This window comes from Brachycentrus maculatus, unplaced genomic scaffold, assembly GCF_059751285.1.
Source record: "Brachycentrus maculatus isolate JH-2025_06_01 unplaced genomic scaffold, ASM5975128v1 h1tg000042l, whole genome shotgun sequence".
NCBI classification, from domain to species: domain Eukaryota; kingdom Metazoa; phylum Arthropoda; class Insecta; order Trichoptera; family Brachycentridae; genus Brachycentrus; species Brachycentrus maculatus.
Genome location: NW_028280796.1, coordinates 185,197 through 206,029, shown reverse-complemented (window position 1 = coordinate 206,029; position 20,833 = coordinate 185,197). Strand labels below are relative to the sequence as shown.

At 38.4% G+C, this 20,833-nt stretch overlaps 6 protein-coding genes across 7 annotated transcripts; all 6 read right to left on the bottom strand.

Moving 5' to 3' along the window:
• Positions 1 to 97: 97 nt before the first annotated feature.
• LOC148312343 (uncharacterized) lies at positions 98 to 7,539 on the bottom strand. The gene is made up of 2 exons (XM_088277344.1): positions 7,042 to 7,539; positions 98 to 6,610 (listed from the first exon to the last, which is right to left on the bottom strand). Exons 1-2 carry the CDS (start codon positions 7,304 to 7,306, stop codon positions 516 to 518), a joined length of 6,360 nt encoding a protein of 2,119 aa, XP_088133470.1. The 5' UTR covers positions 7,307 to 7,539; the 3' UTR covers positions 98 to 515.
• Positions 7,540 to 9,098: 1,559 nt separating this feature from the next.
• LOC148312342 (uncharacterized) lies at positions 9,099 to 14,547 on the bottom strand. Of its 2 annotated transcripts, none has more exons than XM_088277340.1 (3): positions 14,408 to 14,547; positions 13,967 to 14,162; positions 9,099 to 13,383 (listed from the first exon to the last, which is right to left on the bottom strand). In XM_088277340.1, the coding sequence occupies exons 2-3, from the start codon at positions 14,052 to 14,054 to the stop codon at positions 9,548 to 9,550; spliced, it is 3,924 nt and encodes a 1,307-aa protein (XP_088133466.1). In that variant the 5' UTR covers positions 14,055 to 14,162; positions 14,408 to 14,547; the 3' UTR covers positions 9,099 to 9,547. The 2 variants fall into 2 exon arrangements, with proteins under 2 accessions (XP_088133466.1, XP_088133467.1); XM_088277341.1 differs by having other exon boundaries at positions 14,412 to 14,546.
• On the bottom strand, positions 14,425 to 16,366 carry LOC148312341 (uncharacterized). Its single transcript, XM_088277343.1, has 2 exons — positions 16,049 to 16,366; positions 14,425 to 15,746 (listed from the first exon to the last, which is right to left on the bottom strand). Exons 1-2 carry the CDS (start codon positions 16,128 to 16,130, stop codon positions 14,425 to 14,427), a joined length of 1,404 nt encoding a protein of 467 aa, XP_088133469.1. The 5' UTR covers positions 16,131 to 16,366.
• Positions 16,367 to 17,464: 1,098 nt separating this feature from the next.
• On the bottom strand, positions 17,465 to 18,285 carry LOC148312340 (acyl-CoA-binding domain-containing protein 6-like). Its single transcript, XM_088277337.1, has one exon. The coding sequence runs from the start codon at positions 18,283 to 18,285 to the stop codon at positions 17,515 to 17,517; it is 771 nt and encodes a 256-aa protein (XP_088133463.1). The 3' UTR covers positions 17,465 to 17,514.
• On the bottom strand, positions 17,465 to 19,909 carry LOC148312338 (histone-arginine methyltransferase METTL23). The gene is made up of 3 exons (XM_088277338.1): positions 19,720 to 19,909; positions 19,492 to 19,621; positions 17,465 to 19,052 (listed from the first exon to the last, which is right to left on the bottom strand). The coding sequence occupies exons 1-3, from the start codon at positions 19,822 to 19,824 to the stop codon at positions 18,598 to 18,600; spliced, it is 690 nt and encodes a 229-aa protein (XP_088133464.1). The 5' UTR covers positions 19,825 to 19,909; the 3' UTR covers positions 17,465 to 18,597.
• LOC148312339 (SRA stem-loop-interacting RNA-binding protein, mitochondrial-like) lies at positions 18,323 to 18,583 on the bottom strand. The gene has a single exon (XM_088277339.1). The coding sequence runs from the start codon at positions 18,581 to 18,583 to the stop codon at positions 18,323 to 18,325; it is 261 nt and encodes an 86-aa protein (XP_088133465.1).
• Positions 19,910 to 20,833: the final 924 nt, after the last annotated feature.

Sequence of the window (20,833 nt, the reverse complement as noted above, 5' to 3'; positions counted from 1 at the left end):
AGAAAAAAATATGGGTTTTGTGAATTCATTACTAGATGCATCAAACACTCGCATATAATTATTACAATTTATATTAAAACCACTCGTTTCTCCAATTTTATTATTTAATCAACAAAAATATAACAATAATTCAAAAAATAAATATATTTACAAAAATAAAAACAATGCGTGATACATATATATTATTTACTATAAATTAAATATAATATTTTAAATAATATATAAATATATTACACGGTGTGGTAGTTTAAAAAAATGTGAAAAAATGTATTACAAAAACTAATAACGCATGTATATAATAATTTATTTATAAATTCATATTACAAAAACGCTGGGACCTTCATTTTATTACATTTACATGTTAAATTATCGAGTGTTATTTTATTAGTCTTAGCATATAATAATTTTATTCTCATAGTAAGAACTTTACTATTTATTTTTATTACACTTCAAATTTGAATACTAGGAATGTTGGAAAAAAAATAATAGCAAAATTTTCTTTAAATATAAGAGCTTTATTTCTTTTTAGGTGGGATTGCGTTCGTTCGGGAAGGCCTTTTCCCCCTGAAATTCAAGCAACCGGTTGATGGTTGTACCTGTCCTACAGAGGTGTTGGAAGTAGCAGGGCGCACGGGAACAGGCAAGCCGGATGGGCGCCGTGCAGTCCCGCGGGGGGCGGTGGGGCAGGGGGCGCCCGAGGGGCGGCGGATCATGGTGGAGGTCACGGGGCGAGCGCCAGACACCCGGCGGACTGCCACTGGGGGGGCAGCGGGCTGAGGAGCGGGTCTGCCACAAGGGTCTTGCGGTTGTCGGCCCATTGCCCATGCAGGAATAGGGATACCGGGTGTGGTATCTCTTGGTGGTGGTCTTTGAGCTTCTGCTTCCGCAATCGCTTGCGCTCTTTGGTCCCTAAAAACCTTTGTCCTAGCCATATTTCCTAGCCAACCCAAATCTTCTCGCGGAGAAGGCGTTCTGGCATCGGGCTGGGGATAGTAAGAGTAGGGTCGAGAGGGCGGTTTGAGGCATTGCGAGGATGGCTTCGGAGGTTGGGGAGGTGTCGCTTCTCGCTCACCTTCTAGTATTTCCATCATTCTCTCCAATCTCTCAAATTCCTCGGTGTCGTCATTCCGAGGCGGCGATGGACTGGTAAATAATTGTCTTCTGGCTTCGGCTGTAGGCGGGGCGCATTCCCGCTCTTCTTCTGATATCATCCGTTCTAACTTTTCAAACTCGGCAGTATCATTGAGACTTCCGTATGGATTGGGAGGTGGAGTCGGACTGCCGAATAATTGTCTTCTCGCATTATTTGGAGGCGGCGTCAAATTGCACTCCTCTTCTACCAATTCCATCAATCTTTCTAGCTTTTCAAACTCTTCCGTATCATTTAAACTCCCATAGGGATGAGGAGGCGGTGATGGAGAGGGTGTGAAGGGATAGTTGACTTCGTTTGTCTCTACTATGGGAGACAATCGTGGTCGAGGTATGCCTGACCGGAATTTAGGTTGAGGTATGCCTGACCGGGGCCTCGCTTGAGATACACTCGTTCCAGACAAATCGTTCAAAATCTTCTTTAACTCTTTGGTATCAGGGGAAGATGTTTGAGATTTTTGGGGATTAAATTGAATTGCGATTTTCCATGATTTGTTATCCGGACCATCAAACAACATAACATCTCCACTCTCATTGAGCGAAGTATCCGATTTGATGTCTTTAAATGAACATTCTGCATCTTCGATCAGGCTTCTATCGGGTGAATCTCTCGAGTGATCGAAATTCACGTTTCTCGGGGAACGTTTTGTTTCCTCAGTCAAAATTGAAATATGCTTTTCCCCTTCTTCATTTTGAATATTTATAAGCGACACTTTTGCAACATGCTCGGGAGGTTGTGGAGTTTCGAAGGATTCAAAATCGCTCGGGTCTTCAAAGAGAGACATTGACATATCGTTAATTGGCAAAGGTTTTGTAGGGCTTCGTTTTCCTTTTTCGAGGTTGAATCCCGGAGGACCCGATAGTCGCCTGCGTCTGTATGCTCTCGGTGGTGTCATGCCGAATGAATATCTATCTTTTGTGATTGGTCTTCTGGGGTCCAGTTCAAACAAATCAAAACCGCCAGCTTGTTCCAATTCGGGAGGACCTGACATACGTCTTTGTGGACACACCTGACTCTGTCCCGTAGCTCCACCAAATGAACTTCTTCTCACTGGCATTCCTGTAGTTCTAAACATATTTTCATATTGAGGTTCAAATGGTTCAGGCAAGGTGATATCTAAAGGAGGTTGCGTTGTGTCATTTATTCCTAATGGTTCCAATCTTTCCCTTTCCATGTTAATTGCCGGAGGACCTGATAATCGCCTTCTCCTGTGTGGCCTCGGCGGTGTCATACCAAATGAATATCTATCTTTTGTGACAGGTCTTCTAGGGTCGAGCTCAAACAAATCAAAACCACCGGCTTGTTGTAATTCGGGAGGACCTGACATGCGTCTTCTTGGACATACTCGACTCTGTCCTGTAGCTCCACCAAATGAACTTCTTCTCACTGGTATTCCTGTAGTTCTAAACATATTTTCATACTGAGGATCAAACGGTTCGGGCAAAGTTATATCTAAAGGAGGTTGCGTTGTGTCATTTATTCCTAATGGTTCCAATCTTTCTCTTTCCATGTTAATAGCCGGAGGACCTGATAATCGTCTTCTCCTATATGGTCTCGGCGGTGTCATACCAAATGAATATCTATCTTTTGTGACAGGTCTTCTGGGGTCAAGCTCAAACAAATTAAAACCACCGGCTTGTTGTAACTCAGGTGGACCAGACAAACGCCCCCTCGGGCATATTGAAGGCTGTCCAGTAGCTCCTCCGAAAGACCTTCTTCTTCCTGGAATACCGATAGTTCTAAATTCTTCAGCGAGCCATTCGTCATCAGTAGGTGGGATAAAATCAGATTCACCCGAGTATTCGTGAACCGGCATTGATGTATCGTTCAAAGGTAATGGTCCTGCAACACTTCTTGGTCCTCTTTCAATATCGAATCCAGCTGGACCTGATAATCTGCGGCGCCTATATGGCCGCGGTGGAGTCATCCCAAAAGAGTACCGCGCATTTGTAACGGGTCTTTTAGGGTCTAATTCGAACAAATCCAGTCCACCGACATTTTGTAATTCAGGAGGACCAGATAGGCGTCCCCTCGGGCAAACTCTACGTTGACCCGTAGCTCCACCGAATGATTCTCGCCTACCTGGAATTCCTATAGTCTTAAATAAATCTTCATACGGAGGAGCATCAATTGGTTCTGGAAGTGTGATATCTAAAGTAGGCCAAGATACATCATTAACCGGCAAGGGTTCAGTTGGAAATCGTCCTCTTTCTAAGTTTATCGCTCCGGGCCCTGATAATCGACGTCGATGATAAGGTCGAGGCGGAGTCGTGCCAAATGAATATCGTACATTTGTAGCTGGTTTTTTTGGAGACATTTCAAATAAATCGAACCCTTGGAAATGTTCAAGCTCAGGAGGACCAGACATACGTCCTTCTGGAAGAACTCTTCTTTGCCATGTTTTCCCACCAAATGAGGCCCTGCGCTCGGGGATTCCTATAGTTCTAAACATTTGTTCAGGTGGAGGAAGCGTAACAGCAGACATGCCCGAATACTCGTGTTCCAGTATGGAAGTATCTTCCAGCGCTAATGGTCCCGGATCAGTTATCCTACCTCTTTCCAAATTGAATCCAGGGGGTCCGGATAATCTGCGACGAACGTAAGGTTTCATAGGAGTCATTCCGAATGAATATCTTCCATCCGCAGGTCGAGCTCTAGAAACATTTCCCAAAGCCGATAAAGCGGAGTCGTCGGCAACCAATTCCATCACTTCATTTCTAATCATATTTTCATCTCGTACCCTACGCCCCTTTTCAAGATTTATTAACCCTGGTCCGGAATGCCTTCGGTGTCTTCTAACTCTATGAGGAGTTAAACCTTGCGAGTAACGTCTACTCAGTACAGTGACGGGGGGTTGAGGTATGGAATCATTGACTAAATCCATTTTAAAATCTTCTAACATTGCTGACGAATCATTTGTGTCAAACATGAGTTGCTTACGACAAGCAGGATGTGGCATGGAATCATTAGCTAATGATATATCCAATTCATCCAACATTCCAAGATCTTCCAGCGGTCCAAACGATGAGTCATTTGACGTGAAAAGTTGTCTGCGACAAGAAGGTTCAGGCATGGAATCATTAGCCAAAGATATATCCAAATCATCCAACATTCCAGATGACTGAAATGATTCAAATGGTAATGACACATCATCGAGTTGGTTAGCATCAGGTAACGCTGCAAGAGCTTGAGACGGATAATACATCTGAGGATTGTATTTAACTTCAAAAAATCTTTTGGTCGCTTCTCTGAATGCTCTTTCAGATCTCGGAGTAAAGGCATTTTGGCGCTCTATAATTCCAGGAAAATGATGAACCGGCGTTGGAGGTATCGATGGTAATGTTTCGTCTAGCTGAATCGATTCTCCAAATAAATCAGGTTCATCGGGAAGAGGAGTGATTGCAGACACATCGCTGAAATTCATTGAAACATCCCTAATCATACCGGGATCAATTGAGCTTTCCCTCCTTCGATATAAAGCAGGAGGAGCAGAAAGTCGTTTTCGGAATTTTTCTCTACTTTGGTTATAACCACCGTATGACTCTCGCCTTTCAGGTATTCGGATATTTCTTATAAAACCTGAATCTACCGATTCTTGAGTTAAATCACCAAAATGTCTATCTTTTAAGTATTTCAATTTTTGAAATCTGGCACCGGGATCTTTTATTTTAGCTATAGCCGGCATATTATATGTCCCAGGAGCATTTTCATCTTCGACAAACAGCTCACCTACGGTCCCTACACTTGAAAATGTCGAATCTGGTTTATCAGAACTTGTGAAGTCAAAACATTCTTCCCCCATATACGAACTTCCTAAAATATCCGAATCTAGTAATGAAAAATCAAATTCCTCTCTGCCACCCGGAACACGTTGTACCGGTTGTCCCGGAATGGGTGCATTATGTGCGGTATAATAATTCTGGTCCATATACTGAAGTTCGAAGAATCTTCTAGTTGCATCTCGAAACATTCTTTCAGCTTTCGGAGAAAAAGCTTCTTCAGGCTCCACAAGCCCCGGGAAATGATGTACAACTGGAGGTGTCCGGGGTGGTGTCGCAGGCAGTGTCGGTATTGTATCATCTAACCGCATTGATTCTTCAAATAGATCTTTTTCCAACAATGCAGATGAGTCATCCAATCCAAATATCAGGCGTTTACGACAAGAAGGTGCCGGCATGGAATTATTTGCTAAAGATGCATCATCAGAGTCATTTGATGTAAATAGTCTTCTACGACAATCAGGTGCTGCCATGGAATTATTTGCCAATGATGTAGACATATCATCAGAGTCATTTGATGTGAATAGTCTTCTACGACAGGGAGGATCAGGCATGGAATCATTAGCTAAAGACATATTGAAATCATCCAACATTACATCACTATCTCGGCGCCTCCAGTGGGTCATATCGGGAGGAGCGGAGAGACGCTTCCTGAAATACGGCCTTGATGGACTTGGACCGCCGAACGATTCACGATGTTTAGGCATATATTTGACAAAATAATCCTGATCAACAGATTTCTCTGATAAGTCATCGAAGTGTTTATCTTTCAAATATTTCAATTTTTTAAATCTCTCAGCAGGATCTCTTATGTTAGCTATAGATGGCATTGCATATGTTCCAGGTTCAGATTCATTTTCGTAAAACAACTGACCGTCTGAAGCTAAACTAGAAAAGGTAGAATTCACAGGACCGCCGAACGATTCACGATGTTTAGGCATACACTTGACAAAATAATCCTGATCAACAGATTTCTCTGATAAGTCACCAAAGTGTATATCTTTCAAATATTTCAATTTTTTAAATCTCTCAGCAGGATCTCTTATGTTAGCTATAGATGGCATTGCATATGTTCCAGGTTCAGCTTCATTTTCGTAAAACAACTGACCGTCTGAAGCTAAACTAGAAAAGGTAGAATTCACAGTACTAGGAAAAGGACAGGACTGCTGATCCAATTCTGAACCAAAAGACACTTCGCCGAAAGAGATGGGACCTTCTCCAGAAACATTAGACATTGTTAGATAGGAAGGAGCTTCTTGAGAGAGATCTAGATTTTCTTCATTTAAAGCTTCCCAATTTCGGTCCAATAACTCTTGATCGACTCGAGGCTCTTCAGGAAATGTGACAATTCTCGAAACACCCCGTTCAGCTTCTCTTCTTATAAAGTTTTCTAGTTCTTCCATTCCCATGCTGCTGTCATTGCAAACATCCGGAATATTCATGGATACATCGGTCAAATTGAGTGCCGGATTACTGGTCTCTCGAACATATTCTAAAAGTTGAAAATATTCCCTCGGCACAGGAGCGGTTATAAGTGGTTGCTGTAGAGATCCGGGAATATCACCATCCAATAGAATATCTGGACGTTCCGGTGATTGAGGAATAAAATCCAAAGGATCTAACAGGTCAAATGGCAAAGCAACTTCAGCCCCTCTCCTTACACGACTTACCGGAGTGGAAGCTAAAAATAAAAATTCAGGCATTCAAATAAATATATCAATTTTTTTTAAATCAAGTGAATATTAATTTACTACCAAATGCTCATTAAAACCTAACACAGGGGTTCCCAATCTTTTTCAGCCCGCGGCGCACTTACAAGTTAAGTATTTTGTCACGGCGCCCTACTTTAGTAAGCTATTTGGAATAGATAATGTGACTATATATGTATATAAATATATTATAGTCAAAAGAAATAGGTAGGTACTTACAATAATAGTAGTTGGGTAGAAAGTTGCTTCATAGGTACCCGAGAATATTTGTGGTTTTGGATAATGATAGAGGATCGACTCAAGGCAGCGGCGGCCCTCTTTACTTTCTACGGCACACCAGGGCGCCGCGGCGCACACTTTGGGAACCCCTGACCTAACACATTAATCAAATAAAAAATGTTACCTCTAGGTCTAACAGGAGAGGGCCGTTTGGGAGAATACATTGGAGGAGGAGTTCTGTTCATGTTCTGTTGCCTTCTTATTTGTCGTAGTTCATGAAATGCAGCGATAGACTTATCTATATTTGGTGAATACAATGGAATGTGTCCAGCACGCCCAGTTGTTGCCTGCCGAGGCGGAGGCCTATACATCCTTCTTGGTGGTGAAAGCGACGCATCGAAGCAATCTAGGCCCTCCGTGCCTTCTTGAGAAATATTTTGATTGGCCATTATTATAAAAGTTTTTTATAAAACGTCAAATTTATATTTGTTGTAACATGTTGAGTTTAAATCATTTTTGTATCCTGTCACATGTGGGTGACAGGATATTAATTTTATGTAATATGTTATACTTTACAGTAAATATTGGAGTAATTTAGCAAACATAAGTATAATTTGAATTATAGAGATGCACCAAAATATAAAATAATATAAAACCAAAAATTTTATGTCAATATTACATGTTGTAGTATGAATTTACAAAGACCCAAAAATGACAGAAAATAAAGTCTCAGAATTTGTTGTTTAAATTCAGAAAAAGGTAGCATAAAAGGGTACTTAGGTACTCATTAATTTAGTGCAAGTAGGTTTGTCCGGCTTCACCGTGTAGTGGTTAACGCATTTGCCTACCGTGCCGGAGGTCCTGGGTTCCCGGAGAGGCTCGAAATAAATAGTTCACTATAATATTACTTTCGTATAATTCACAATCAAATTAACATTATGTCAATCTGATGCACTGCCCTATGAACTATTGGGTGCTGATAAGGGTCAGAAGAAGAAGTTTCATTGTATAATATTCCATACACAATGTCATATTCTATGTGTATTGAGTAAGACTTTAAAAAAAGTTATTCAACATTTTTAGAGTTAAAATTTTTGTCCACAGTTTTGCAGTCACTTTGTAAGTTACTTTGTAATATATTTATCTAATTTTTTATCAGTTTATCAGTTTTGCAGTCACTTTGTAAGTCACTTTGTAATATATTTATCTAATTTTTATTTAAGCTTTAGTTGGTAAATGCAACTATTTCTCAAAATCTATTTTGACATGTATTTCGATGCATTCCGCATCACTTTCAAACACCGTATGTAAAATGGTGCAGAATGGATCAAAACACCAGTCACTATAGATTTTAAGAAAAACAAGATAGTAGTCCATCTTTAAGTATTTGATAAAGCAAAACCAGAAAATTACATAGCTTGGTAATTACTGCATTATGCGATCCTGTTTGAAGAAAGTGTTGATTTAAAAAAAAATAGTTTTAGTGATCATTACAAACTGAAATGTTTTTTTTTTATCGGAATTTCCAATTTCACATATTTCAACACCTTTGTTTTATTTGACTTATTTCTTTCTTTATAACCTGTGTTTAAATAATTTAATAAAATTTGGATATTGCTCCAAATTATTGATGATTTTTGAATTGGTGAAGTCTTATAGGGCATCAAAATAAAGTATTTTTATACATATTTATTTTACATTGAACAGATTTTTTATAGTATTATTTTAATGAGATTTGATACATGGCAATCTGTTTATTGGAAATAGTTTTATAAATAGATAATTTATCCGTAAAATACTAATAAATTATCTATTTATAAAATTGTTTCCAAGAAAATAGATTGCCATGTATGAAATTTCATTAAAATAATACTAAAAAAAATCTGTTATTGAAATTTACAGCATTACCATGGAAAAGGGGGATTTTGAATGGTAGAAACTTAATAAAATTTAATTATGTATATTTTAATTTATGCATACCTTTTAGGTACAATTTTATGAGTATTTCATTCGTAAATATAAACATGGTTAAAGAAATATCTATCAAAATGTTTTATAAGTTAATAATTTTCCATTTCATATACTTGTCAAGGAAACATCATAGTGAAAATACACTAATAATGGTGGTTTTAGCGACATACTGAGCTTGCTACATGATTAAAAATTACGGGTTTACACTGTAGCACAATTTAAAAAAAAACATATTTTATAGAATAAATCATATTTTATTTAATATTTACACACATAAAATATATTAAAAATATATAAAACTATGTAAATTTCTAAAAATTGTAACAACTTTTGTTTGGGTCATAAATTTAGGTCTAACAATTATTATAGTAGCGTTTTAAAGATCACAACCGATTTGTTACTAGAAAATCATCAAGACCAAATATGTATTTCAATTTTTTGCTGTTGAGATTTTCAAACTAGTTTATCGATACATATTATCATAAAGTTAAAGGTGCCATTTTTGAAATGAATTTTTTATTTATTTATTTTTACTGAAAAGTAAAGTTATAGTGATCTATGCAGTTAAGGAATAATTTCCGAATGTAGTCCCACTTGTGATACATATAAATTCTAGAGGAAAAAAACTTCATTGAAAAACGAAGCATTTTTGTTGTTGAGATATCACCATTATTGAGTTGTAAGATTGCGATGTTAAAATTTTCACAAAAAATAGGTATTCAAAATTTCTTTTTAGGTGTTGAAGCTGTAGGGGGTTGAAATTTGTGCATACCAAAAGATGAATTCAAACTAATGTTGTCAGGTTGCTCATTAAATGTTTGAGGTGTTCCTGTAATACGTGGAATTTCCGAAACATGGCAACTGCTTACATCAGAAAATACCGGAGGGCTTATAGGTTGTCTGCATTCGGGAGTTGTTTGGATCATATCTGCACTCGCAAGATTCGGGGTTTTAAATTCCATTGACTCGTAGACAGATAGATTATCCTTGTCAACAGGACTCTTCGATACATTTGGATGAGGCTGATTAATATTGGGTGATCTAGTGTTTCCTAGTTCCATCACAACTCTTTCAAATGTATCATAATCATTCATTTCGTTCTGGACATCTCCTGGTGAATACTGTACGGCAAGTCTCCAAGAGCGGTGATCAGGCCCGTCGATAGTTAAAATTTCATCAGTATTTTGAAAGATTTCTTGAGGTAATGAAACATCTTGAAGCATTGATCGATTGGATACATTTTGAGGCACAGCAAAGTGCACTTCTCTCGGTCTCCTCACAGACTCATTTAAAATGGATATGTGTTGCTCCCCTTCTTCGTTATTAATGTTGATGAAAGAAAGTTGAGAAACCAGGGCTTCATTAGTTCCGGGAATAATTTTGCTCAACGATATGTTTACTAAAGACATTGTCAAGTCATCCAAAGCAGCCTGTTCTCGGATACTTTCACTCTTGGAACTGCGGTTTTGTATCATACCATTTATAAGATCTTCATTTGTGGGAAAAGGATTAGTGACTGATAGTGTTACATTATTGGGTTCATTATTTTGATATCGCTGGTTCGCAGGTGGTGGCAGTGATGCACTTCTGTAGTGAGGCTCTAAAACACCAGATCGCATTTCCAATGGTAGAGACATATCTTCTATCAATTCTTCGAAAATGTCATCAGCTTCTGCTGACATATAAGAGAAATTTCTAAAATTTGCAGGAGGGGATCTGATTGAAACATTTTGTCTTTGATTTGCAGGTGGAGATTGAAAAACTCTATTACAATTTCTTAGATATCCTAAATTAGCAGGAGGAGACATTATACTTCTATTTCTATTCATGTAATCAAAATTTCTCGGGAGACTTTCGTTAGAAATTTCTAGCATTCTTCGTTGATTCGCAGGAGGAGATTGATAGTACCTGTTGCCTAATTGTCCCCTCTGATTGGCTGGTGGTGACATATATACAGGACCATCTTCCATACGATTCCAATTTGCAGCTGGAATATTTCGAGGTGGTCGTTGATTTGCTGGAGGCGAACGGTAACCCATCATCAGACTATCATTAAAATTGGCATTTCTCATTCTTCTTTGATTTGCCGGAGGGGATAAGTAGCCCATTGCTAGACCACCCTCAAAGTATGCATTTCTCCTTCCCCTTTGATTTGCAGGGGGAGATAAATTACCCATACGCAAACTATCTTCAAAATGTGCATTCCTGATTATTCCTCTTTGATTTGCTGGCGGAGATAAGTTACCCATAGCCAAGCCATTTTGTAAACCAGCATTTCTAATTCCCCTTTGATTTGCAGGAGGAGATAAACAAGCCCTACCTAGACCATCTTCAAAATATGCATTTCTGTTTCCCCTTTGGTTTACAGGAGGAGATAAATTATCTCTTCCTAAACCATCTTCAAAATCTGCATTTCTGTTTCCTCTTTGATTGGCTGGTGGAGACAAATTACCCATAGCCGGGCCATCTTCTAAATCAGCATTTCTCATTCCCCTTTGATTTGCAGGAGGAGATAAACAAGCCCTACCTAGACCATCTTCAACATCAGCATTCCTATTTCCTCTTTGATTTGCGGGAGGAGATAAATTACCTCTTCCTAAACCATCTTCAAAATCTGCATTCCTATTTCCCCTTTGATTTGCTGGTGGAGACAAATAACCCATGGCTAGGCTACCCTCTAAGTCAGCATTTCTCATTCCTCTTTGATTTGCAGGAGGAGATAAACAAGCCCTACCTAGACCATCTTCAAAATCTGCATTCCTATTTCCTCTTTGATTTGCTGGTGGAGACAAGTTACCCATAGCTAAACTATCTTCTAAATTCGCATTTCTCATTCCCCTTTGATTTGCAGGAGGAGATAAACAAGCCCTACCTAGACCATCTTCAAAATCTGCATTCCTATTTCCTCTTTGATTTGCTGGTGGAGACAAGTTACCCATAGCTAAACTATCTTCTAAATCCGCATTTCTCATTCCCCTTTGATTTGCGGGAGGAGATAAACAAGCCCTACCAAGACCATCTTCAAAATCCGCATTCCTATTTCCTCTTTGATTTGCTGGTGGAGACAAGTTACCCATAGCTAAACTATCTTCTAAATCCGCATTTCTCATTCCCCTTTGATTTGCGGGAGGAGATAAACAAGCCCTACCAAGACCATCTTCAAAATCCGCATTCCTATTTCCTCTTTGATTTGCTGGTGGAGACAAGTTACCCATAGCTAAACTATCTTCTAAATCCGCATTTCTCATTCCCCTTTGATTTGCGGGAGGAGATAAACAAGCCCTACCAAGACCATCTTCAAAATCCGCATTCCTATTTCCTCTTTGATTTGCTGGTGGAGACAAGTTACCCATAGCCAAGCTATCATCTAAATCTGCATTTCTCATTCCCCTTAGATTTGCGGGAGGAGATAAACAAGCCCTACCAAGACCATCTTCAAAATCTTCATTCCTATTTCCTCTATGATTTGCTGGTGGAGACAAGTTACCCACAGCCAGGCTATCTTCCAACTCAGCATTTCTCATTCCCCTTTGATTAGCCGGAGGAGATAAGTTACCCATTGCTAGACTGTTATTTAAATTTGCGCATCTTCTTCCTCTTTGATTCGCTGGTGGGCTTAAAATACCCATAGCCGAACTATCTTCAAAATTCTCATTCCTCATTCTTCTTTGATTTGCTGGAGGAGATAAATTAAGACTCCGTTGATATGCTGGAGATATTTGCAAACTCCTCAAGTAATTTTCTGGTGGTGATAAATATCTCGTGCTATCAGCAAAACTGTGCGTTAAAGACATCAATTCATCCACCAAATCATCATTTGCTAAGATGCTATTGAGACTCGACTCTATATTTCCTGGTTCACTATCAGCTAGGGTTATTGACATTGCATCTATTAATGTGGGCTGTGAAGAATCAGAGTTAGTGATCAACTGATGCGAAACACTGACAAATAGATCATTGGTTCCATTCGGCGAACACATATACCGCTGATTGTTAGCACCCGTGGATCCTTGAATTAAATGGCAGTTCCCATCAGTTTCATCTTCATCAAAGACCAATCTTCTTCGCGCGCTTGTGTTCTGAAGACCACTTTCAATATTTCTACCAAATCTTGAATTTTGCTTAGGCGTTGGAACTGGATACACGGGAGTAGATGCATTAGGATAATCGAGTATATCCCTAAAAAATGAATCTTCCATGATTGAGGGGCTATTGGGATTAAATGTATTATGCGATGCCCTAGTAAAGTGAGAATCTCTTCTAGATGCATTACGTAAAGGGGTAGAATGACCAGCTAAATTTGGAACACCTCCTAAAAAATTTCGAAACTCATAAGATCTGTACGGGTCTTGGATTGTGTATGTTTGATCATTTCGAATGGGCAATCTTGAAAGATGAGAAGAAGTCATCGAATCATATGGAAATTGTTCTCGGGATATATTAGAACCGTGTGTTTGCAAAGCATCCCAATTAGGTCTAGTAGAATCAGATACATCGCTGCAATCCAAAAAAGGCATTGACTCGTCTGAGATATTGACATGCCGTTGCGGCGAACCTGAAATGTATGGTAAAAAGGTAAAACAAGAAACTAAGTAAATCTAGTGCACTGCGCCTGATAGTGATATACATTGTCAAATTAATTTTTCCTTTTTGTTCAATATTTCTATAATTAATATTTCTTTTTTGTTACCCAGGAACTCTTAGATTGATTTTAGTTAAAATAATGTTTATTTTAGGTCAATGATTACGTACGAAAGCTAAAGTTTTAACATCAAAGAGCAGATAACTTTAACTCTGCATCTACTAAGTATAAATCAATTTTTTTTAAAGAAAATTAAATTTTCTTCCAATATAAATCCACAAACGATTTCAAAATGCTAAAATCATTAGAAACAAAAGTCTAAAAGTTATGTTAAAGTTATCTAAAATGCAAAATTAAGCCCCTGAATACTACATATATATAGAATACCTGCGTTTAAAGTAAAATGGGAATATATAATTTTTAGGTAAAATTATCTAGTGAAGTGGTCATCTTCTGTGCGGTATAATACTGAGGTTGTGTAACTGCATTATCATACCACTTAGAAGCAGTCAAAATAGTAAAAAATATGTGTTTACGTGATATTGCACACACTAACCCATCATCTGTCTCGCAAAGTTCCTCGGCAATGATCTATCAGCTCTTCTCGATCTACACTGTCTGGAATTTTGAGTTGATCCATCCATTATGATATTCTTGATTGCAATAAGGTTAGGTTGTTAGACCTGGCGATATTTTCCAACCTTTAGCATCATCAGCCTCACCGGCACATGATACACAATACATGCATGTATCTTTCCGAAACAAAAATTTGACAAATGGTTAATTTTCAATAAATAAATAAATTGTATAAAATAATTGGTTTCATTACAGATTTCACATATTGTGTATCTTGTTTTATTTATTTTTTTTGTAAATATTTTTACAAATCAAATTTTTCACAAGTAATTTTGACACTGACAAGTAATTTAATTTCATTTGTCTCTCAAATTTGAATCGGAAAACTGTTATGATGGTTTGAATCTGCATAAATACGTACCTACCCAGTCTTTTTAATTAAAATAATCTTCTATGTGGTAATTGTGGACACTTTCGTCTCCACTTGTATTTATTGTATTTTGGAGATCTTTTAGGGGTTGTTGTATATCCGGAAGATCTATCATTAATATGTACATCAGTTATCAAATCATCAACAAAATCCGGATCTCCTAGCAGATCAATTAAAGAGTCCAGACTGTCGACTAATGTTATGGATACGGCATCCAGCATTGTAGGATCTGATGCACCTGGGGTGTGATATTGCTGTTTTGAAAGAGTCACGGTTAAATTATTAGTACCGCCAGGAGCCGGACAAAGGAATTTTTGCCTGTTACCATCCTCATAAACCATTTTACATCCACTGTTACCACTTGTATTGTTACTTGTGTCAAAAGATAATCTCCTGCGGGCATCGGGAGTCGAATGGGCTGGATAAACAGGAACATTTCTAAAGAAGTCATCACTTCCTCCAGAAATAAATGAATCATTAAAATCTGGACGCAGCGTAGCACTCCTCGGTGTCAAGCACTTTCTAGGTGTTGAATGGCTAGGAAAAACTGGCACATCTCTAAAAAATCCCTGATAATCTTCAATCGAAGAATATTCCGATGGTTCTTTGAATGAAACTCTCGGAGATTGAGCAGGTTTTCGGAGAGATGTGTTCAACATGGTCGAGTGAGCGGGGTATGCCGGAATATCTCTAGAAAAACGATCATAGTCATCGGACATCATTGACGAATGAGCTGGATATGCTGGTATATCTCTAACAAACTCATCAAATCCTTCAACTCCATCAGACATCGTTGTGGAATGGGCTGGGTATGCCGGCACATCTCTAAAAAATCCCTGATAATCTTCGATTGAAGAATATTCCGACGGTTCTCTGAATGAAACTCTCGGAGATTGAGCGGGTTTTCGGAGAGATGTGTTCAACATGGTCGAGTGAGCAGGGTATGCCGGAATGTCTCTAGAAAAACGATCATAGTCATCAGACATCATTGATGAATGAGCCGGATATGCTGGTATGTCTCTAACAAACTCATCGTATTCTTCAACTCCATCAGACAACATTGTAGAATGGGCTGGGTATGCCGGTACATCCCTGAAAAATTCTTCAGGCCCTGTTGAATTTCGTGAAGCGTTTGGATGGAAACGGGGAGATCTGAGAAGAGAGTACTGTTCTTGCGATATATTAGGGCCAGTAGGGTTTATTCCTGCCCATAATCCCTCTGTAAATTGCATGGGAACACATTTCAGACCCAAGTTTGCAGCTTCTCTAATGACATAATTACTATACTCTGATGTTGGCCGAGGTGAACGACCGGGCGGCCAGGGAACTCCTAAAATTAATATATTATGTTAACCTTTTATAAAAAATAAAGTTAACAAAATATGTACAGATATTTAAACAGCTACGCAAATACTTCTTATGTTTTGGTGTTGGCGACATTAGCCACATAAAATTCTTATGATTATTGGTGGTTGCAAACATCTCTTGGTATTATTATGATTACTTAGTCATGACATGCAGTAACATCACGTGAGATAATCATAAAGCGGTAAAATGTCAATATTTACTAAAAAAAAAACATTGCGTAACAGCAAATAAAAAGTTAAAATAGATATCTTAAATTTAATTTACCCATGCTCCTAGAAATCCGTGGCTGTGTGCGGGATGGTTTACCACCACGGCGTCTACAATATGCTGGTGTCAGATAATCCATTTTTCTTCAATTACGCTGCATATGACATTTCAGTAATACAATAACATATAGCATATTGCTAAATTTTCTTTTACTATAAATTTTGAATGAAATCATGGGTCTTCTGTAAAAATAAACCCTATCGATATTTTAGAATCATTTTGGAAACTTCTTGAAACCCCAGATAAATAAAAAGATATTTCACTATAAATTTAGGCATAACATATCTCAACCTCTAAAATATCAATTGACACTGACACTATAAAAAAGTTCATTTGTCTATTTTGACAGCATGTAAGTGCTTACATAGGTAAGTATTTTACACATTTTTTAAGCTTTGATGCGTGCTATACCTGTTTAACACGTTGACTGCCACAGTAATTTTACACAATTCGGGTCTAAAATACCAATTTCATTAACAATAAAAATATTATTTTACTTCTTAAATTTGAATAAATTTTTTTATAATTATATTTTCTGTTCATTCAAATGGGACTCACTGCTTTACTCGACAAAAACCAAGTGTCGTCTCTTTAACGCCTGCATCCTAACAGTGTTGCTGTACGGATGTGAGTCGTGGCACCTCACCAAAGCTCAAAGCAAAAAACTAGCAAGTTTTGAAAATAGGTGCCTGAGGCGAATACTGGGTATAAAGTGGTATGACTTTGTCAGGAATGACGATGTGAGGAGAAGAACTCAACAGCCCCTCATACTGGAAGTCCTGAAGAGAAGAAGGTGGACATGGTTGGGACATGTCCTTAGAATGCCACCTGAGGGCATCAACCCCTCATGTCTCTTCTTCCAACCCCGAGGATTCCGGCGCCCCGGAAGGCCGCTGACGACCATTCACCGACTATACTCAGCGGAACTTCGAGACGCCGGACTGACCTGGGAGGAAGCCAAGGAGATGGCGCGTGACAGAGTGACTTGGAGACGACTCGTGTTGGCCATATGCTCCACCTAGGGAGCAAACATGGAAAGAAGAAGAAGAAGAAGTTCATTTAATAATAAATTTTCTTTTCATGTAAGCCAGCATTGATTTTTTGTTCTCTTTCCAGAAGCCATCTGTCCATATTAGCACTGATACATTAGGAATTTTATCGTAGCTGCACGAATATGGCAAGTAAACGCAGTACGAGATAACTCGTAGTCGGTGTCCTAGCAAAGAACGCAATCTACGAGTTATCTCATAGTTGGCTGTCAACGTGTTAAAAAAATTAATTTCTCTACCTTTCTTCTTTAATATGTACCTTGCTTCTTCTTTAACTCCTTGCTACTTGGAACATCTTCAACAAAATACATATCTTTCTGGACATTAACATGGTTATTTATCCAAGATAATATAAAAACAGCTATTTATTTAATACTTTATTCAACTAATTATGAAAAATGCAAGAACTTAATATTATAAAAGTAATTTTTTAACAGAATCTTCAACTACATCTAAAGGGGTAGAGTTTTCATCATCCTTTAAGGTTTTATCAGCTCCGTGTTCAAGCAAAATGAGGATGCATTCTTCGTGACCACACGTGGCAGCATAATGAAGGGCAGTTTGACCTATCTCATCTCTCATGGAAACAGCGCAGCCGTGTTTCAGAAGCACCTTTAACATTTCGGGGAGACCTCTGTCCGCTGCCCAGTGAATAAGTCCCAGGCCTTGGGGATCCAACAAATTCATATATTCGGGGTTCGTTTCCAATAAGCTGTCGACTTTCGAAGTATCACCGTCCTTGCAGAAGTCAAAAATAGAGCTGCTGGCTGTGCACGGTTCCATATTTGACTGTAAACTGGATACAGCGGCCCGCCGAAATGGTCGGGTACCTTCTTTTTGGTCTTTCTGGCTCTTATCATTCCAGCTAGGGTCGATTTCAGAGATGATCTTGATATATTTCTCCTTAGCCGAGTCCATGGGGAGACCCGCAAGAGCGTTCCACACGTCCCACTTCTGCTTGCCTTGTAATTCCAACCATTTAGGTCTAGGAATATTGCAATCACCCTCCGTTGCCTGTTTGTAGTAACTGTAAATTTCCAATAACTTCGTTTTATCCAGATTTCCGACAATATGTTTCACGTGATCAGCGGCCGCATTGAACTCTTTATGTAAATCGCTGAGATCGCCTTCTGTATCAGAACCTGATAATTCCAGATCTGAATAAGTATCTAAAGCTTCGGCCATTTTGTTCTCGGTACTATTCTAAATACTACTAGTCTCACTAATTAGCGGGTTGCAGGGTCAAGGAGTTGCCTTCTAAAGAATGGTTGCCCTTGTTGGTGGCATTATCGTACCCACTCCGGCCGGAGAACTCCACAAAACCATATCCCCTGCTCAGCCCCGATGATCGGTCGAATACAACTTTGGCGTTGTACACATGCCCGAACTGGGAAAAGTACTCCACCAGCTCGCGGTGGCCGACAGTCCACGGAATGTTACTAACAAAGAGCTTGTTAATAACTCTGCTAGCCTGACTTGCCATAACTTTTACTGTTATCAGATATGAAATATTTCCAGCAAGTGTATGGAATGATCTCCCATCAACTCTGTGAAGTCGATACCGGAAACGGCGCTCACCGAGTTCAAGTCGATAAGGTGACACCTCAAACTCCACTTCTTCAAGAGCGCTTCTATGGACCAGTCAGAGCTCCTCTCTTGGTAAGTGCAAAGGAACCTCGTGTTCCCTCTTTCCAGTAAATAAGCTACAGTCGCGAGGATATCTTCGAATACAGAGGGATCGTAAAAGCAATCGGACCCGATGATAAGATCGAAGGGGCCGATGTTGAATATGTTACTGAGGAAAAGGCCCCAAGTGAGACCCACTATTTGGATGTTAAGTCCCGGTGTCAAGCCGTTAGCTTGGCAGCAACTCGCGATGTGGGAGAGAGATTTGGGGAGAGTGGTGCTGTCGGAGAGAGTCACAATGGCTCCACACTTGGCGGCTAGTATTCCTGGAAAATAACAAACAAATTTATACTAAGCCAATGATATATCAGTGTGGCTCAAACTTTATATTAACCAAGGACGTGAATTGCAGGTAATTAGGCAAATTGACACATCAATTGTTAATCTGTATCAGTAATCGGAATAAAGCATAGGAGTGTTGTTCAAGTCTATTATTTTTGCTACGTAATAATCTTATCGTCACCCAAATCGGGAATTGAACCGGGAACTCGCTCAAGGCAAGGAAATATACTTACCACTATGCTATGGAGCCAAATATCATTTTCAAACTTGTTACATGAAAATTCACAAATTATATTGAAGGCTCCGTGAGTTAATGTTAATGCAGTGATTTAATCAATAAAATTGATTCCAAAAGGTAGTTTACTGAGTGAGCAAGGATAATATTAATGGCAAACTATTATAACAACGATAAAAGTTACAAACCTGGTAAAGCTGTGCCGGAACCAATTTCTAAGATTCTTTTACCACAAATATCGTTACGGTGATACCACAGAAACCACGCTAATACAGGAGCGGAAGGCCAAGTATAAAAAGAATAACTCGCATGCAGCAACTAGAAAAAATACACGACAAATGCAACAACAAAAAAAGCCACACTCACACGTGCCCGGCGCAAAAGAACATGAGCTAAGGTTATTGCGTAATATTTACCTCGGGTATATTTATTTCCAAATATTCGCCGTTTATATCGCCGTTATTTTTAGATTTCGATCTAAAAACAAACTTTTTCGTTTGCCCGGCTAAACCATCAGTCATTTCAATTACCACCCATGATAATCTTTGACTATTAGTATAATTCCGTATTGACAGCTACGCAAGCATATTTTTTTCATTTGGAATTGGTAAGTTTAGGTTATTTTTTGTATTGCATGTATTTTCTTCCCAATTACGCAGTTGCCATTAGTAAAAATACTGTTTTATCGTTTTTTTTCTTCTTTTATTCATAAGTAGGTAGATCCGAGAGTAAGGTACTTACGTATAAAAACTAATGTGTAAAAAATCTTTATCCGTACAATTGTGCATAAGTCACTGAAACACATTACATTATGCATCCCTCTCTTAATTGTAGATTCCTTGATGGCAAAGTGAAACATTTTTGATATTGATGTTAATAAACGTAAGTAATTTATAAATTTACAGAATCGAATAATTATTAAATATAAAATGAATTTCTCCGAAACCTGAGACCTCATATATAATACTTTAACATACTTACAACTACACTGGGTTGATATGGAAGTGAGCTGAGAAATCCATATTATTTTTAAGTAAATATATTTTATGTAAACATTAGTGTTATAAAACGGATTCAAAACAAATTTTGGAAAAATTCAACTCAAAAAAACTATCTTTATTTTTTTAAACCATATCCGCTCCCTTTGTGAAGTACATGGAATCCACAAACTGTCTTCAGGCTTTTTTTGCATCCTTCTAAGTCAGGTCCGCGTCCCAAAGCTCGTATGAGAGCTGCCGACTAATTTTTAGCAGTGTTCGTCGTGGGCGGCGTGAAGCTTGATTACAGTTCTCGGGAGGCATGTGGAGTATATGGCATAGTCAACTGAATCGCCTTTTCTTGACGACAGTTGTAACTAAGATTTGCTGCGTCTTTCGTCGTATCTCTTCATTCTTCGTAAAATCAAACCACCGCACGCCTAAAATTATTCGTTGACACTTATTTTCGAAGATTTTTTTTAAATATAATCTTTGTAAAATGCTAATTTGCATGTTTATAGTGTTTCAATACATATTCATGTATTCGAATATT